The 18,923-nt window shown below is 35.2% G+C and overlaps 2 protein-coding genes and 1 long non-coding RNA gene across 9 annotated transcripts; 2 read left to right on the forward strand and 1 right to left on the reverse strand.

The window, feature by feature from the left end:
* Positions 1–391: 391 nt before the first annotated feature.
* On the forward strand, positions 392–3,582 carry LOC103863165 (protein trichome birefringence-like 18). 2 transcript variants are annotated; one of them, XM_009140930.3, is made up of 4 exons: positions 392–817; positions 1,017–1,658; positions 2,144–2,418; positions 2,530–3,582. In XM_009140930.3, the coding sequence occupies exons 2-4, from the start codon at positions 1,148–1,150 to the stop codon at positions 3,340–3,342; spliced, it is 1,599 nt and encodes a 532-aa protein (XP_009139178.1). In that variant the 5' UTR covers positions 392–817; positions 1,017–1,147; the 3' UTR covers positions 3,343–3,582. The 2 variants fall into 2 exon arrangements, with proteins under 2 accessions (XP_009139178.1, XP_009139170.1); XM_009140922.3 differs by having other exon boundaries at positions 401–817; positions 1,011–1,658.
* Positions 3,583–3,628: 46 nt separating this feature from the next.
* LOC103863154 lies at positions 3,629–4,451 on the reverse strand. The gene is made up of 2 exons (XR_001955403.2): positions 4,320–4,451; positions 3,629–4,155 (listed from the first exon to the last, which is right to left on the reverse strand). It is a non-coding gene; the product is annotated as an uncharacterized LOC103863154 (long non-coding RNA).
* A 7,813-nt stretch (positions 4,452–12,264) lies between these two features.
* On the forward strand, positions 12,265–14,022 carry LOC103863179 (transcription factor bHLH126). 6 transcript variants are annotated; one of them, XR_631902.3, is made up of 5 exons: positions 12,319–12,593; positions 12,730–13,089; positions 13,170–13,296; positions 13,395–13,428; positions 13,587–14,022. XR_631902.3 is itself a non-coding variant. In XM_009140954.3 (5 exons), the coding sequence occupies exons 1-3, from the start codon at positions 12,369–12,371 to the stop codon at positions 13,236–13,238; spliced, it is 654 nt and encodes a 217-aa protein (XP_009139202.1). In that variant the 5' UTR covers positions 12,319–12,368; the 3' UTR covers positions 13,239–13,243; positions 13,395–13,428; positions 13,587–14,022. The 6 variants fall into 6 exon arrangements, 4 of the variants coding, with proteins under 4 accessions (XP_033144541.1, XP_009139202.1, XP_033144548.1 ...); XM_009140954.3 differs by having other exon boundaries at positions 13,170–13,243; XR_004456741.1 differs by having other exon boundaries at positions 13,395–14,022.
* The last annotated feature ends 4,901 nt before the right edge of the window (positions 14,023–18,923 follow it).

An 18,923-nucleotide genomic window follows, 5' to 3' on the forward strand; every position in this document is an offset into this window, starting at 1 on the left:
TAATTACTAAAATATTATATAGTTTATATGTTGAAAGTGGTTTTGTGGTAAGTTTGTCAATGATTTGTGTGCAATAGACTTTTTGGTTTTTGAGTGATGTTTAAATCTTTTGAAGTATTACAGCTAAATTCAGTACCATTGCCATTAGATTGTTGCTAGTTTTTCTTCAAACTTCTTAATAGCTGATAGTTTCTTTGGTGAAAATAGCATGATAGTTTTTAATCATAGGTCAACTAAAAGCATGCCATGTTTGCAATCCGATTAGATGCTTTGATATTCTTATAGAGCTGCATGCCACATTGCTATAGACACACGACACATCTACATCCACTTGTGAATATAGAAAGCAAACTACGTAGAGGATTTGGTTTTAGCAATGAATTGGGTTGGCTACAACCTTTAAGCGCGTTATGTTGGACAACACACCATACGTTATCTTATGTGTGCATGTGTTTGTTTATCTTATGTAGTAGGCAAATGATGTAGCATGTCGGTGGTCAAAAGAAGCGTATCATAACGCGAAGGGGCAACAAAGGGATGATAGATACCATATCACCAATGCAAGGTCTACGCGTGCGGCGTTGACTTTGACCTGCGTTGCTACGAAGGGTAGTTTAGTAACATTGACAAATTCTCCCGTGCCGACTACGCGCCGTCTCGATTGATCGCAGACGGCATTCATTGCACCGGCAGAAGAAAACAATAAGATTAATTAAAACTAAATAAACTAACCTTTGTTAAGTATGCTTCTCTTGTGATTCTCTTTGAGCTCGCGACGACGACAAGCATCATATGATTCGTCGTGTCTCTGGCAAAGGTTAATAGATTCTCTTCGTTAGTTTGCATGTTGGATCTGTCTCCTTTTTCTCATTTTCCTGAAAATCTGAGTTGGATTCACATGATCGTCTGTATTAGATTGTTGATTTGTACTAGTTAATGTACTCTTTGTTGAGATCGATGATGTTGCTTTGTTTCCATTAGTATGCCTGCTCATAGTCTTGTTCTTCCAGATTCAGATCTTTGAAGGAGAATCTCGAAAAACTTTCGCTTGAATCGAGCAACAAAGTCGCTAATTGAAGTCATTTTTTGAAGAATGTTGATAGTGTGACTTATCAGCACCTATAAGCTCTCTTCTTAGGGAAAGGCCATGGCTTTGGGATCTCCTAAGGTTTCTATATTCGGTGCTGCTTTTCCTGCGAAGGTGTCCACCATTGCAATTGCTATAGGGGGATTAGCATCCTTCTTTGTTTTCGGATTGTTGCTCCGTCTTTCCTACCCTATCGGTTCATCAGTGAGTGGTGTGTTTTATGGGAATGCGACTCCTGAACTAGTTCAAGTCCCTTTGTCCTTGAGCAACCATACCGTGGAAGGCCTTTACACGGGTAGTGACGTTAGTGTTTCAGATCAAAATCTGACTTCTCACTCTAGCTCTGGCGGACCTGATGCTGTTGCTAGCGAAAACATACCACCGCCGGGTTTCGATAGTGATAAGAAACTTTTGGTGGATGGGAAAGAGGAGACGGCTGAGAAGAAGACTGATATTGGATCAGGTGAAGGTGAAGGTGAAGGTGACACCAATGTTTCCAAGGCTGGAGACACTCCAAGTGTAGTATCATCTCCTCCACATGATGACTCTAAAACCGCTTCCGCAGAACCAGGTACGGGTCTTTTTAAAGACGGTAGTTTCCAGTTTCCACACACGTAGCCTTTTTGTCTTCTTGTTTGGAACGTATTGATTTGTTGTAGCTTAGTTTTGTATAATCAAATAGTAAACTAATGGGAGTGTTGTAAATTGAGTTAATGCACTTCTATTACTTTCTGTATATAGCCTTAGGATTGAATGTAGAAGTTTAAAGTTGTTTTGAGTTGGTGGGAGAGCCGTTAGAGGGCTGGGCTTGTAAAAATGTATATGTTGTTTTAGGACGTTGATTTTCTAGGCTTTGTTTGTTCATTTGGTTGAGACTTCTCTCTGGTTTGGTGAATTGGTATGAGAAAAGCAGTTTTGTAGCTTTGTTCATGTCAGTTTCATTTCTATCAAATTTGCTTGATAGTTAGACTTCAGATGCGTGCTTCTCTAGATGCTCCATGTTTTCTAATCCTGTTATTTGAATTTGTTGCTCACTCCACCTTTGATTTCCTGTAGAGTGTGATTTGTACCAAGGTAGCTGGTTTTATGATCCGGAGGGACCTGTGTACACGAACAATTCTTGCCCCGTCATAACGCAGATGCAGAACTGCCAGGGAAATGGACGATCTGACAAGGGATACGAGAACTGGAGATGGAAGCCATCTCAGTGTGACCTTCCTCGGTTTGATGCCAAGAAATTTCTAGAGCTAATGAGAGGCAAAACATTAGCCTTCATAGGTGATTCAGTAGCTCGTAACCAAATGGAATCCATGTTGTGCCTTCTTTGGCAGGCAAGTAATTTTTCTTCGTCCATTACTTATCTTGAAAGATTTAGTTAATTGTGAAAAAGTTTAGAAAAGGATCTAGTATGTATTATATTAACGTTAGATTGCTGTTTTCAGGTTGAAACGCCGGTCAATCGAGGGAGCCGGAAGATGCAGAGATGGTTATTTAAGTCATCATCAGTAATGATTGCCCGTATATGGTCATCTTGGCTCGTCCATCAGTTCAACGAAAAATTCGATTATGCTCCCGAAGGTGTCACCAAACTAAAGCTGGACCGTCCTGATGAGCGCATAATAGAAGCTCTTCCCAAATTCGACGTTGTTGTCCTGTCATCAGGGCACTGGTTTGCGAAGCAATCCGTCTACATACTCAATGACGAGATCGTTGGAGGACAGTTATGGTGGCCGGACAAATCAAAGCCCATGAAAGTCAACAACGTGGAAGCATTCGGAATATCAGTCGAAACAATCCTAAAGTCCGTGGCTACACACCCTAACTACACGGGTTTGACCATAGTGAGAACATGGTCGCCTGATCACTACGAGGGTGGGGCTTGGAACACAGGAGGTTCATGCACAGGGAAAGAAGAACCCATCCTTCCTGGGAAGCTGGTGAAAAACGGGTTCACGGAGATAATGCACGAGAAGCAAGCCACAGGGTTTAACCGAGCTGTGGAGGGAGTTTCGGAGAGCTCAAAGGTTAAGTTAAAGCTGATGGATATTACAGAGGCATTTGGGTATCGACATGATGGTCATCCTGGTCCGTACAGGAGTCCGGATCCAAACAAGATCACTAAAAGGGGACCTGATGGACGGCCTCCGCCTCAGGACTGCTTGCACTGGTGCATGCCGGGGCCGGTTGATACGTGGAATGAAATGGTGTTGGAGCTTATAAGGAGAGACGTGGAAGGCGGGAAAAGGAATAGCTGATGAGTTACATATACTATTATCATGATTCTTGATCGTTGATAAACCAAACATAAACTCTTACTTCACTTGTAGAGTTTTGTCAACCACGGTGAGGTAGAATTAGGATTGTTTTGGATCGTATTTCTTCCACGTTCGCTTGTTTCTTTGAGATTGAAAGCTATATTTTTTTTTTCTCTTTTTGTTTCATTTTACACTGCTATTTCGGAGGTACATTACGGGATAAAATCGAATTTTAAATAAGTATGTGCTTTTTTTTTTTTTTTTTTTTTTTTGAAACACGAATAAGTATGTGCTTAAAATGAAAATAATGAATAGATTTGGGATTTTTGTGAAAAATACAACTCGCTGAGTAATAATCGGCTAATCGCTCACCCAAAGGCGCTTGCTTGGGCTTGTTAAGAGTGAAAATGGTTTCTTGTGACACAACCATCGGGCCACTGCTTCATCGCCAAGCACGGTGCTTAACATCAGCCAGCACGGTCTTTAGCGTCCCAACAGTGAGGATGAGGTTTTACTTCTATCCTTTTGTTTCTTAGATATAAAAACAGAAACTTTATGTTCGGTTGTGTAATGCTTATGCTGTTTGGTAGAATGATCAGCAGTACGCTGACAAGATTGACACATAAAATATCACCTAACAAACTTTGAAACATAAATTTTGGTACTAAATAAATGATGCTATCTACATCACTAAACATAAGTTTTATCACGTGTAAAACTTTCATTCATACCGTGTGCATTTATACTCCCCCTCTGAAGATACTTTATGTAATTCACCTCCTCGTTCAACTGATCTGACGTAGAACGCTTTCCCTACATACCGAAAAAGAGAGGTTAATTTTAGGATATTTGGAGCGTCACAGTTCTAGTAAATCTTTTAGACAAAACAACATACTTTAACAGATTGTAACCTGTAGATCTGTAAGTGAAGAATCCAAAAGATAGATAACTACTTAGGGATTTTGAAAGAGACTGACCTGGATGAACTCAATAGAGTGAAGACCGAGAAGACACGTAAAGAGAAGTCATTTCTTGTCTCCTTTGTTTCTCAACTTCTCTGTGCATTATCTTCTCCATATTTTCTTCACTACTAACTCTGAACTCTTTACGACGCTTTCTTCTCTTCTCGTGAAAAACATTCATCTTAAACATGTAGTTTGTCTTTACGTTTAATTATTTTGAATAAAGATTCTTATTACATTAATGATGAATTGATGATGGTGATGATATATTGATTAATTTATTTATGATGATGATGATGAGTCAGCGGGATCTGATCATGTCTAATTTTTGTTCTCGGTGATGGTCTGAATCTCACTCAGTGATTTGTTGTAAAGCTGAAAAAAAAAAACAATAAGTCGGAGTCGGAACAAAGAAAGTAAAATAAAGAAAGTGTGTTTATAGTATAAAATTTAGAAAAGGCTACGTTATTGTAGACGTATTGGACAAAGATTGAGAGATTAGGGTAAGCAATGACGTCTTTCTGCTCAATCTTTTACTTATTCTCTCTTTAATTAATGCCGATAAGTTCATTTCCACATTCCATTTCTAAGTTACATATATCAGTTTCATTTATTCTTTGGTATTTACCTATATCTTTTGTTACGATCAATTATTTTCTTATTATATACCTAATTACCTATAGTCGACATAGCACATATATATACATTTATATAATATAGGCTGCATCTCTGAAGGCCCGAGGCCAGATGTTGAACCATATTCTCAAAATTATTTGAATGTCTTTTTATTTGCTAAAAATTATATGAATGTCACTTTAAATTTTAAAGTAATATGAATCATTTCTTTTATTTTAATAAGATTATTTATATAGAACGTAAATGTTTTTCAGCGATGAAGATTGTGAAGACTAGCCTGCGAAACCGAATAAGTGATCAGTTTTTAAATGATTGTGTTGTTTGCTTTGTTGAAAAAGAGTTGTTTGAGAAAGTAACAAACGAAACGGTTATTAAACGATTCCAAAATATGGAATCTCGTAGGATAAATTTGTAAGGTTTTTTAGTTATGAAACTTTTTTTTATCTAAATGAGTTAGTATTAAAGTGCCCCTAATTAATAATAGTTCTGGATCCGCCACTGAGCGTACATACCAAAGACATTCGTGTCCTAATTTTTTGTTTTTGTTAAGTATGTAAATTTTCATCAAATCAATAGTGATGCAGAGATACATTCAGATTGAAGAATCAAACCTACTGTATATAAGTCGTTACTCAAAGCAAATGTGTCTTAGGGAGCCACAAAAAAAACTAAAAAGAATATGTTTAATACGTAGAATATAAATCTTATAACTACTTAATATCCTAATTTTGATATAAGTAGAATATAAATCTTATAACTACTTAATACGTAATATCCTCTTTGACAGTATTTATCAGATTAAAGCGATGATGAATATGTTTAATATGTAAAGTTGATTTGCTTTACTGTTGCAGGTCAGATAACTGGATTTAATTGACTTCGGCGATTCAAGAATACACTTCCATGCTTACCCTAATGAACTAATTGTTTCCTTAACTTCTCAAACCCAAAACGATGCATATACATAGACTGTTACCTTGCACTTGTACTGTAAATTTGTATATTTATGTGTTTGCTGATTTTGAAAAGAAATTGTGTGCTTCCCTATTTTTAAAGAATTTACGAGAACAAATATATTTTGTTGAAAAAAAGATTTATTGGAATCACCATATTTCGGCATTTTAATCTTGGATTTTTGACGAAATAATGTTCTACTTCGCAGTCACAAAGAAAGACCATCTTTTTCTATCTTCAAATTTTTTGAGAAAGAGTCTGAGACGGATCAGAATGCACTTAAAAGTTCAAGATCTTCAAGATATTAGTTAATTATAAAACTCAGAGTTTATGTTAGTACGAGTATTTTCTAAAGACATCCCGGCATAGTAATTCCTTTTTTGGGGTTAAATATCTGAGGTCAATTCCGAAGTTTAAGAGGATAGTTTTACAAAATTGTCTCGTTTTAATAAATCCAGCTTGCTTTATCTAAGAACCCGTTCCACTTAACATATATAACCCGCTGTATGCAATACATGTTAAATGAACGGGTTATTCCATGTTGAAATTCCTAAACATATATACTTAATTTTATAAATATTGTTTTCGCCATTAACTGCAGATATACTGCCCAACATAAAATATACAAGACATATCATCCTGTATCGGTCTATCCATTAGTGTACCAGTCTTGTCGACCATTTTCTTGGTCATTAGCTTCAATTATATGAGGTGTTTCAAAAAACAAAACAAAATAGATCATCCTCTATGGCTCTATCCATTATACAAACTTATTGTTATCACGTGAAGGTATATCTACCAACTCATCCTGTATTTGATATTACACCTCATTTTCTCTCCCCCACCCTTATCTCTTGTAATTAAAGTTCAAAACCACTTCATCTCCACGTGTGGAGCCTCCATTCCATATATATGGTTCTTTTATGGGAAAACGAGCTATTTCCCCATGAGAAGTATCGTATAGCACCATATGTCTCTCAAACTATGACCTCATTCTAGATGTCCCCGAAATAAAAGTTCTAAACCTATTTTTCCATGAAACTTAAGCTTACTACTTATATCTCCATAGATTAAAAGTTCGAAATCCATGACCCCATAAAATTAAATTAGTTGGTTTAAAAATTTTATTGATAAACCAAAACCATCAAAATTTTAATAATAAACCAAACTAAACCAAATTCAAAAATTAAACCTGACTCTACAAAAAAATAAAACAAACCAACGCTTTTGGTCTTCTTATTCCTTCATCAATCTGTAACCATGGTTGAATTCAAAGACTCAGCAATTTTCAAAAACCCAGCTTGAAGCCATAGTAGAAGTAGTCGAGAAATCAAAATCATAAACCCACAAAGTTTCTTCCTTTTTTCTTTTACTTCTACGTGAGACTTGTCTTCTCTAATCCATTGATGTTCTGTCTAAATATTATTAAACTTGAGACACTAATGACAGTTTCCTCCAATTAAGAGATTTGATTTATTCAGAATGGGGCTGAAGGAGAAGACATAAAGAAACAATGTGTTAATGGTGATAGAGGTGGTGGGGCCGTTGAATCAAAACTTGTAAACCATTGGGTTAATGGTGATACCAATCTCTTTATCTCTCTTGAAGAACATGTCTGTATTTTTAACGACGAGATTAACAAGCATATCCAAAACAATGAGAGAAGAAAGAAGAAATCAATTAATGGAAGCAATACATATGTAGATGAAGAAGTGATTGGTTAGGGATTAGGTGAAGAAAAAATTTGGGTAAAATCTGGGGAAAAAGGGGTGAGGAAGAGGATGATGGTCGGGTCACGCTTTTTAATTGGTTTAACTGAATTAGGTGTCGGTTCTATTTACGAGTTTTTTTTGTTTGGTTTTGTGATTAAACCGAAAATTGTCTTAACCAATATCAAATTGAGTTTCATGGAGAAATATGTTTAGAACTTTTATGTCGAGGACATCTAGAATGAGGTCATAGTTTGGGAGACATATGGTACTATACGATACTTCTCATGGGGAAATAGCTCGTCTTCCCTTCTTTTATTTATAATTTTTTTTTCTGAATTGCATGTCCTTAAGTAGCATAAAATATGGTATATGAAGAAAAATTGTTTCCAAACTATTTTTCTCATGGAGTTCAACGTGTGCCACTCCCAGATTTGCTAGCCCAGTTGAGCCAGTGACTGGTCCATATGTTTTGTTGTCGTTAGTTACGAGCACTGTCATTCAATGTATCAATACATTTTGGTAATAACGTCAATTTTTTGGCGATTAAAATCATGAACGTTTTGTCGTGTTAGCTTGGCATATATTTCAGCAACGAATCGTTAAACTTAAACGCTTTCTGTGTGTTTGTTGAATTCAGAAAACAAAAAGAGGTTACAGTTAAGTAGAGAAAGAAAAACAAGCAAGTGAACATAAAAGTAACAAAACTGTAAAGTATGCCGCTAAGTTTTTTGTGTGTGTAAATGTTAATATGCCGCTAAGTTTTTTTTGTGTGTGTAAATGTTAATATGCCGCTAAGTTGAAAAACATATATCCAGAATGTTGAATTTTCTTTTAGACTTTGGTAAACAATTTCAACAAAATGAATAATCATTGACAGGCCTAACCTTGGGTCCGTGAATTAAATAAAGTCGGGTCTATTATTAAATTTTGCACACATGGCCAAGTCACTGATTTTGGGTGTTTCTACTTTATTTTGAAAAGTCCTTCTTGTATAGGAGGACTAACTGACGACTGACTAACAAAATTGTGATTCGATCATTGATGTATAATCTTTTTTTTATAAGTCCTATCGGCTGATCCGGTCGGCTCTAGAAGAACACATTTAGGGCTACAAAATGGACTAACCCGAAAAGATACTATACTGCTTGATCCGAGTTTAGAATACTTTCCGACTAATACTAGAAGTGGCTTAATCATCTGTTATGACCCACTATGTAAATCACTTGGACCGAAGTCCAAATATAAACTGATCAAATAGTGATTATTTAGTTTCCATGAGAGTTACTGTTTGCATTAGTGTTGTTGTTAAGTCACTATTCGAATAGAAAGTTGATTGAAAATCCTGATCGCGATTCAAAATTAGGGTAACTACCGCCTAAGAAAAGTCAACTAAGATTTTACAAATGTTTTTCTTTCATGAAGTTCACTAGCGTTGCTACATTCTTTAACTGACGAATTGACAAGGCTAGAAATGCATATTTAACATACTTAAGAAACTTATTCATTTTGTCAACACCGTATGAATAAATGAAACATGGTAAAAATATAGTGTCTTTTGTTTAATGTTCCTAAATTTTGAATTTTCAGAAACACAATATTAAGTTTGTGTTTGGAATAGTTCTTAAATTTTTAATAGATTTTATAAATAAATTTTGTCATATTTTTAGTATATCAATATACGAAGAATATACTGTATGTAATATTTGTTTTTGAACAATCTATTACAGGTTAACTATTAAAAACACAACGTTATTTTAAAGAACAATGCAAAAGTTGTATTTACCAATATATTAAGGTACATGTACTTAACATTCGAACACCATATTTTAATTCGGTTGACAGCCATTAAAAAAAGCAAAATTATAAATAATTTTTTAGCAAAAAAAAAAGAAAATTATAAATAATTTTGTAGTTACTGTAGAAGTTGCGGCTCTTGTTTGCAACCGTCCGATAGAAAAAGTGCAAAGAGATGTCTTTTGTTTATTTTAGTCTTATGCGCCTCCTCCATTTGCGTGGCTTCAGGAACTTTGCATAATCTTGTTTTCTTGACAACCATCGATTTGACGCGAGTCATTTGCTCGTACATAAAAACGTGCGTCAAATTTCTAATTTTATAAGACAGGAATTGATGCATGAATCAAATACTCTCAGATCACACTACCAGTCCGACCGGCTTTTGGTATATTTTAAAAAAATCGTCAATGGTAATTTTTTTTCTGAATGAATTTTAAATTTATTCACATCAAAAAACCTTGTTACGAATAATATTGCTATTGTTTGCAAACAAGTTTAGAAAAAAACCAGAGAGACTACTCTGAGAAACTAAAGAAATCTGTCAATGCCTTGCAAACTAGATTGCCATGGCTTATAGATGGAATCCTATTCCGAACAAACTTATTCAGATTGTTGATTAGTCGAGTTAGGTTGTTTGGAAACTCTCCTACTCTAACTTTCGTTCAAACCAGAGGGCGTAGACTGTGGCTTGAAAGCTATATCAACGAAGGAATTTTAATGGTCTTTAATAATACAAGTTTTTACTATTTTATCTAATTAAAGTCCTTAAGATTAATAACACTAGAGCAAGAGAGATGCTTCCTAGAAAGGATGGTCGATTCACTAAAGGATGATAATAAGACAACATTCCGAAAAGGTGCTAGTGTATTGACTATAAAATGTAAAAGGCCTAGCATGAGTAGGCCGCCATGTGCTAGGTTGAGCAGGCCGCGGTACAAACTAGCTTGACGAGTAGTTCAAAACACTTCAACGATGATGCATCTTTGCTTATCTAACATTCAGAAACAAGTTGTATTCTAGTTATGGTTTCGGCTAAAGTTTCTCGCTTTCTAAAAATCCGCTTCGAGTGCTCGCGCACCAGAACGCAAAGATGAGAAAAGCTATGTTCAATCTTTCTAGCATAGTTTCTCATTTTTTACTTCTATTCTTGTGAAACACAATAAATGTAATAAATTGGTCAAACATCCCAAAAATGTAAAGCTCCAAAAACCAAATAAATAATATGAACACACTGGACCATATATTAAAAGGTAACAGGGGATTCGTGACAGAGGAGGATTTCCTTTGCCCTTGAAAGGATAACCTTTATATTTTCGGAAACCATAACCTTTATATTATTATAGTCATACATTAAAAGGCTTCTTTTTAATACAGAGAAGCAAAAAAATAAGTGGAACTATGGAGTATGGAAGGATATCATCGTATATTTAATCCAAAGCATATTATATTGTATAGTATCTTCTTAAGAACAATAAATATACATTACATATCTGATACGCAATGGATATGGGGACTTTAAATAATATACTAATGAGTATTTGTGCATAAGAAGAGTAGTTGCAGTGTGAGCAGGTGCACATCAAAAGCAGAGAGCCCACATGCGACCATGACCAGATCAGTGGATGAGATTTGATCATATATATTTCATGCATCCGAATCTTAGGCACGGTCGGTTGAGCTTCCATGTCCACAGATGTCAGATGGATGCATCCCTCAGTTCCTCCCAGTTGTGTGAATAAGGGCAAACGTGGATAGGGAAATATTTTTCATTTATTTTGTAATAGTTTGTGTTTTAGTCACTTTTCCTACATATTTTTTGGTCGGTTTGACATTTATATGTACAATCTCTCCTCCTCTTTTTTTACACCCTGATATTTGATGGTAAAAAGAATTTGCGTAACATATACTTTTTCCCTTAGAGAATGAGCTGGCCAAAATTAATAGAAACCCCATACAAAACAATAATTTCACATTTGGTACTATATATTTATAGAAACTCTTTAGAGTGAATTGGCTTGAAACCCCAAAAAAACGATAAAATTAGCAAAGTACCAATGATGGGACAAGTTTGGACCGCACAGTATAAAAGAGTAAAACGAAATTACCTCTCAGACCTTCTGTTGCTGGAGCGTTGTCTTAGGCGATTTGGTTAGCTAATTAAAAATAGAGGTAGAAGACTCCAAAATTAAAATGTAAATGTCAACGGTTACGCTTTAGGTATATAGCTAAATAATCATTTAAGTTTATGTTTAACTATGCAAATTCACAACTTTTTATTCCATTTAATATTTTCTAATTATATAGTTGGTTCATTTAATTTATTTCCTACCTCATTTGTATAGTTGTCTTTTACAATTTCAGTAAAAATAGTTTATACTGTAAGCATAGTTTTAAGAAAATAATTCATTTATAAAATTAAGGTTTAAAAGAAAAATCACTTGGCACCAATACATAGAGCATAATGGTTTGTATTAGTATTTGCTATTGTATGACTATCCAAATTCAGTTTTGTATATTACATACTGTTTGACAAAAGAAAGTCAGTTACTTCCAGAATGAATGAGTGTTATAAACACCATTGATACCTAGTTTCTTTAAAGAGGTAAAAATCTTTACCAACTATATCTTTATAAATTGTTTTTAAGAAGAGAGCCAAGGACTCAAGGCTAGCTAGGCTCATCACCAAAAAAAAGTTATAGCTAAAAACCAAATTTCGTAGAAAAACGTGGTAAAAAAGGCAATTCTGGAAGCTGCATTATTTGGTCTTCCTGATTAGTATTTATATATTAAAAAGAATGGTCCTCCCCTCTCACCTAAGGAGACAGACAGAACCATTTGTTTTCTTTAGGCACCATTCTTCACAATATAAAAAAGCTAACCAGTAAACAATACAAGAAAATAAATTATTTTTGGACAACCACAAAATCCTACGGAGATCTGGCATTGTTAAAGCTCAAAGTGTTAAACTATGGATCCATATCAGAATCCCAGCCCGAAAGGGTACCAGAGACAGAGGCCATTTGGCTCAGCCGGTGAAGGTGGCAGCAGCGGCGGCTCCGATATACCCCGTGAAATAGATGACAATAAGAAGAAAAAGAAGCTTCTCCACCGCGACATCGAACGCCAGAGAAGACAAGAGATGGCTACACTCTTTGCTTCGCTTCGTTCTCACCTACCTCTCCAATACGTTAAGGTTTCTATTCTTACTCACTTTTTTCTCAAATTTTATTATTTTCCGTATACTATTTTTCTAACAAAAGAAACTAAGGTTTGGTGAGATGTGGCTTTTAGGGTTCTGAATATGTCTTTTATTTTCATTGAATTGTTAGGGGAAGAGAGCTGTTTCGGATCATGTAAACGGAGCGGTGAATTTCATTAAGGACACGGAAACACGGATTAAAGAACTTAGTGCAAGACGAGACGAACTAAGCAGAGAAACATGTCAGACATATAAATCGAGTCCGGATCCAGCAAGAACTGGATCCGAGTTAGGCAAATCGTATCCGGCGAGTGTGATGGTGCAACCATGCGTGAGCGGTTTCGAAGTGGCGGTGAGCAGCAACTCGTCAGGTCCCGAAGCTTTGCCACTCTCAAGAGTGCTTGAGACACTTCAGGAACTAGGACTTGAAGTCATCAGCTGTCTCACCACAAGAGTTAATGAGAGGCTCATGCACACTATTCAAGTCGAGGTATTGTCACAAGTTACAACATGCCATGTAAATTGCAATTAGTCTAGGGTTTTCACTATATTTAACTTTATTTAACACAGGTTAATAGTTTTGGATGCTTGGATTTAGCTTGGTTGCAGCAGAAGCTAGTTGAGGAGTTGATACTTTAGACGGGGTACTACAATACTTAATAATCATAAAATTTGTAGTCCTAAAGACTTGTTCATCGTATGATCTCTCTCTTCCAAAAGAACTCTTAATTTTATATGTTGGTTTGAATTTTTAACCCAATATAAACTCATTTCCAATTTATTTTCTTTATATAGATTTGGTATTGAAGCTTGTTAGTTGCTCCAATAGGTTATTCTCTTGCTCCTACATATATAATTAACTAATGTATGAAATATTTATAGTGCATCAATATATGTTAAGTTCGATAGGCCGTATATATATTTTTATGCACATACAAGAGAGCTATAGTTGATGTTCAAACTAATTTCATGGTATGCCAAATGCAGAAATATCTAAAGCATTCATGAAACTTCATCTTGGAAAGCTGGCCATGAAATATACTCTTGGATGGAGGCATAGCTTCGGTTTAAACAAATTCAAGTGCGTATTGCAGTTTTTTTTTTAATAAGTGCGTATTGCAGTTATGTTTCAAAAGGATTTTATGCATGGGTAGGTCATAAAGTTCACCATCATTCAACGCAGACACCGTAAAGACTGAGGTTGTGATGTTTGCAATAGATCATTTTTCTCACAATAAGGTTTTTGTGTGTTTGCTTTACATTTGCTTCTTATCAGCTCCAAATTTCAGCTATCAGGTTTCCCTTTCATTATTAGCATCTTTTGTGCTATTTCATTGTTATGTGTTCATGCGGGTTTTTAGTATGTATATAAGGTTTTATATGATATATATAAACTGAGAAGGAACAACCGCTATTTCTGCGACGTAATGAGTTATCAAACTATGAAGTAGTAATACAAAACCCTATCGAGAAACCCAATCGTTTGAGCAATTCAAAAGTGGTAGATAAAAGATCAGATAAGTGAACGTATATATTACGCATTCATAGTACAAATGAAATGACATCGGTATCACCAATTTTCATATGACTATATACGTAAGTCAGTAAGTGTCAGGATACGTGTAAAACCCCCATACGCACCATCAACTGACAACGTAATTGACACCACAAATGTACATCTAGAATCATATACGTTCGTTCATATATCCAGTGACATCCGGTAACTCGAATATAACGTTGACCAAAAAAATCTTGAATATAAGATATACCTATCATATTAAGGAGCCCAAGAATGTTACATGACATATACATGCAAGCAAAAATGGGAGATCTCATCCACTGTAATATTGCTCACTTACACATTGATATAAACAAACTGGTAAACGCTTATGATAATCACACGATGATTGTTCCAATAAGGAAAAAGCGTATTGACATAAGGAAATCGCCTAAATTCAATGCATAGAACCACCTTTCTGTTTATGAATCTCCATATTAATTTGTTATTCAAGGATTTAAAATCTTATTAGAATTTAAGAAACTATAAAAGCTTATGTAATATACAATCACAAAATCTTGCTTTCTTTTGTAATTCACGATACGACACAATATTATACATGATACATATCCCCAAATATTGGTTTCTTTTGCCTCCCCTTTTCCTACGTATACCCAAAGCATATAAATAGAATCACATATAAGTATAATAGTTTTAGATATAATTAATATCCACTTAAATTATATATGTCTCGCGAACTTAAGCCAAGTTGACAGCAGTTCAAATGTTTTATGCACTTAAGAGATACGCATAATGAGTTGTTGAGATCTCCCTGATATTCGTTTGGTACCTTTAGCAATATCATTATTGGCAATTGAATGAATTATTAATCAACTTTGAGATGCCGTCCAACAAACTCATGATCATCAAATCAGATTGTGTTCCAATAAAGATTGTCTCAGACGTTTAAAACTTTAAATTATCAAGATTTGTAATATTAAAAGTTTAAAACCATGTATTTACATCCTGATATCCAGACAAACCAATAAAAACGTTGAAAAATACAAATTACATGGCTCGATCACAGCTTTGATGGCATCTATCAATTAATTTTGAATTTTAAATCACACTATTGTGTATAGTATTTCATACAAAAAGAATAATATGTTTTTAAATGGCTTTTGATCAAGAATTATTTTTGTACACGGATCTAATGGTGAGCTGCAATAATTAAGAGCAAGATCTGAGACAGGTTAAGCTTATATGTGTAAGATGTTTTTTAGCTTTATAACACAAGTGTTGACCATGACTTATTTTATTGTGTGTGTCCGTGTGGGGTTTAATTTAGCCTCATAATATGATATCAATTTGTAGCCAAACATATCCTCATGTGCTTCTCCATCGGTTGGTGTCAGGTCCAAGAGATTCAGATATGGAATGACCCGACTTTTTTTTCTGTGATTCAATAATCAATAGATTATGATCTACAAGAACGATCTCTTACTTACTCAATCGATGGTTTTTGGATGAAAAGTCGTCTTATATATATCTAGAACACAAGTATAGAAATCAATGATCGAAAATAAGAATAATTCTCTTATTATTTGCTTAAAAAACTAACTCAAGATTTAAGTTATCTCAATCTCTAATCTCTTAAATTATGCAACACTCTTGCATCTTCTTATATAGAGATTATAAATTCCTAATCCTATTTAACATATCTAAATAACTCTTAAACGTATTAAGTTTCTATAATTCGGTAGGATTAGGTCTTCAAACTTGTTTCTCAAATTTCTTTTTCTTTCAAGCTTAATCCAACATTCTCCCCTTTAAACTTGAAACTTTCATTTGACAAATCTTGCACACTTATGAGCTCTTTCATCTTTTTGAACTTGATTCTTCCTAACGCATTGGTTAGTATATCAACTTTCTGTTTGTCGCCTGATATATGCTCGAGATCTACTATCCCTTTTACAACACACTCCCTTATGAAGTGATAACTTGAGTATATATATTTTCTTATGCCATGGAAGACTGGATTTCTTGTGAGAGCAATTGCAGATTGGTTATCGACTCTGATGATCACCTTCTCAACCGGTTGTTCAGTTATTTCACTTAGCAACTCTTGTAACCATATCGCTTGCTTTGCGGCTTCAGTCCCTGCAATAAACTCTGCTTCATATGAGGATAGTGCAACCATATCCTGCTTGTAGGAACACCACATGATCAAGCTATTACCAAAATAAAATATATGTCCCGCAGTACTCCTTCCATCGTCTAAGCAATCATTATAGCTACTGTCGTTGTATCCAATGAGCTTAGGGACCTTTGGTGTGGAGTGAGTGAAGATCAAACCAACCGATGTGGATCCTTGAAGATACCTAAGATAATGTTTCATTGCAGCACCATGAGACGTCTTCGGATTATGCATCTAACGACTCAATACTCCCACTGTATATGATAGATCCGGTCTTGTGTGGAGAATATATCTTAGGCATCCGACATTCTTTCTATACATTGTAGCATCGATGTCTTCCTCTTGAAGAGATTTAGATAGCTTCAAACCTGGTTCCATCGGCGTGTATGTCATGTTGCATATATTCATACAACTTTCTTCCAAGATCTTCATCGCATATCTTCTTTGGTTCAATATTATGCGACACTTCTCTTGATGAACTTTTATTCCAAGGTAATAGCTTAGTTTTCCAAGATCACTCATGTCAAACTTTGATGCCATCTCTTCTTTGAATACGCCGATGACGTTCTCACTTGTTCATGTAACAAACAAATCATCTGACATATACCGCGACCACCAACATATCATTGTCCACGGCTTTTCTATAGATGAAGGGTTCCTTAGAGCACTTTCAAAACCCTAACCTGAGCAGTATACGATTCAATTTGAGATTCCAAGCCTTGGCGCCTGCCTCAATCCATATAACGCTTTCTTGAGCTTGTAAACCTTTTCTTCACTTCCCTTAACAACAAACCCTTATGGTTGTGTTACATACACGTTTTCTTTCAGCTCACCGTGTAAGAATGCTGTATTTACGTCAAGGTGATGGACCTCCCAACCATTAGTTGCAGCAATACTAATAAGAAGTCGGATGGTTTCAAGTCTTGCAACTGGCGCAAAGACTTCCTAGAAGTCGATCCATACTGTTGTACGTAACCTTTGGCTACCAAACGAGACTTGTACTTGTTGATAGTTCCATATGTGTTGCGCTTAATTTTGAAGATCCATATCAAGCCAATTGGTTTAACTCCGACGGGAAGGTCGACTAGACTCCATACCTCATTCTTCTCTATGGAATTAATATGATCCTTACATGCTTCAATCCATATATCGAGCTCTCTTGCTTCTTCAAAATTTCTTGGTTCGTTGTTTAAGCATAACAATAGCATCTCTCCTTATTCTTCGGCAAGTAAAACATAGTCTTCTAGGTATTTAGGTTTTGATGTTTGTCGCATCGATAATACATAACCCTTGATGTGTTTATTCTTGTCGTGTCTCTGCCTCCATAGTTCGTCTACCTCAACCCCTGTAGTAGGATCGACCTCCTTGTCCTCTGTTCCGGAAATCTTTGTTATAGTCACGTCCTGGTTGTGATTGAGTGTATGCATACAGAAGCTTTGTTTGATCTTCTTGCGGTTCTTCTTCTTCTCGGATACGTTCTTCATACGCTTTCAGTCGACCGATAATATCTTCAAAGCTTGTAGTATTAAGATCCAGAACTTGCTCCAACGAGGGAACTATGTGTATATATTTCTTGCGCATGAGACTTGTCAAGAATTTTTTAGCAAGTCTCGGTTCTTCAATATTGACACCTAGGGACGCAAATTTTGATGCAATCTCGGCCAGTTTTCCCCCAAAATCGTCGATTGATTATGTCTCTTTCATCTTTAGTTTCTCAAAATCATTCATCAATGTCTGTAATTGAGCTTCTTTTACTCTCTCGGCTCCAACATGTCGAGCTTTTATTGCCTCCCAGACCTTCTTTGCAGTATTCAATTCTCCTACCTGCAATATTAAGACTTCCGAAATTGATTGAAACAATAGGGCTATGGACATATCATTCTTATCCCCTTAGTTGTCTCTTCTTCTACGGCCTCCCAGTACTTTGTGGACTTTAAGTGATATTTTTATTCTTATTGCCCACACCATATAGTTAGTCGCATTGAGCATTGGACATTAAATAGAGGATCCTTCCCCTTCTTTAGGTTTTGTGCTCGTTGTGATAATCTCACCATTCATCTCTTTTTAATGGCTTACCAAATCTAGAACTCAAGTATAGAAATTAAAGATCGAAAATAAGAATAACTCTCTTATTAATTGCATAAGAAATTAACTTAAAACTTAGTCTATTTCAATTCCTAATCTTTTAAGTTATGCAACACTCTTGCATTTTTTTATATAGAGATTATAAATTCCTAATCCCATTTAACATATCTAGATAACTCCTAAATATATTAAGTTTTCATAACTCGGTAGGATTAGGTTTTCAAATTTGTTTCTCAAATTTCATTTTCTTTCAAGCTTAATCCAACATATATACAACATATAATTCTAAAAGGCTTTATCAAACACGTACAATGCTTAACTAGTATCATATAATTCCATCAATTATTTTGTGTTAATTTCAATACAATTATGTATTATATAAGATATTCTCCCAGTGTTCCAAAATAGCTACACGTGATCGCATGAGCATTGAGCAAACGTGACTCTACGGATAGGTTCAAATCTAAAAAGACGATTGGGCTATAATATAAGTAATTTGGCCCATTAACATAAGCCTAATATTAAACATCCACGTCCACACCAA

This window comes from Brassica rapa, chromosome A01, assembly GCF_000309985.2.
Source record: "Brassica rapa cultivar Chiifu-401-42 chromosome A01, CAAS_Brap_v3.01, whole genome shotgun sequence".
Taxonomy (NCBI): domain Eukaryota; kingdom Viridiplantae; phylum Streptophyta; class Magnoliopsida; order Brassicales; family Brassicaceae; genus Brassica; species Brassica rapa.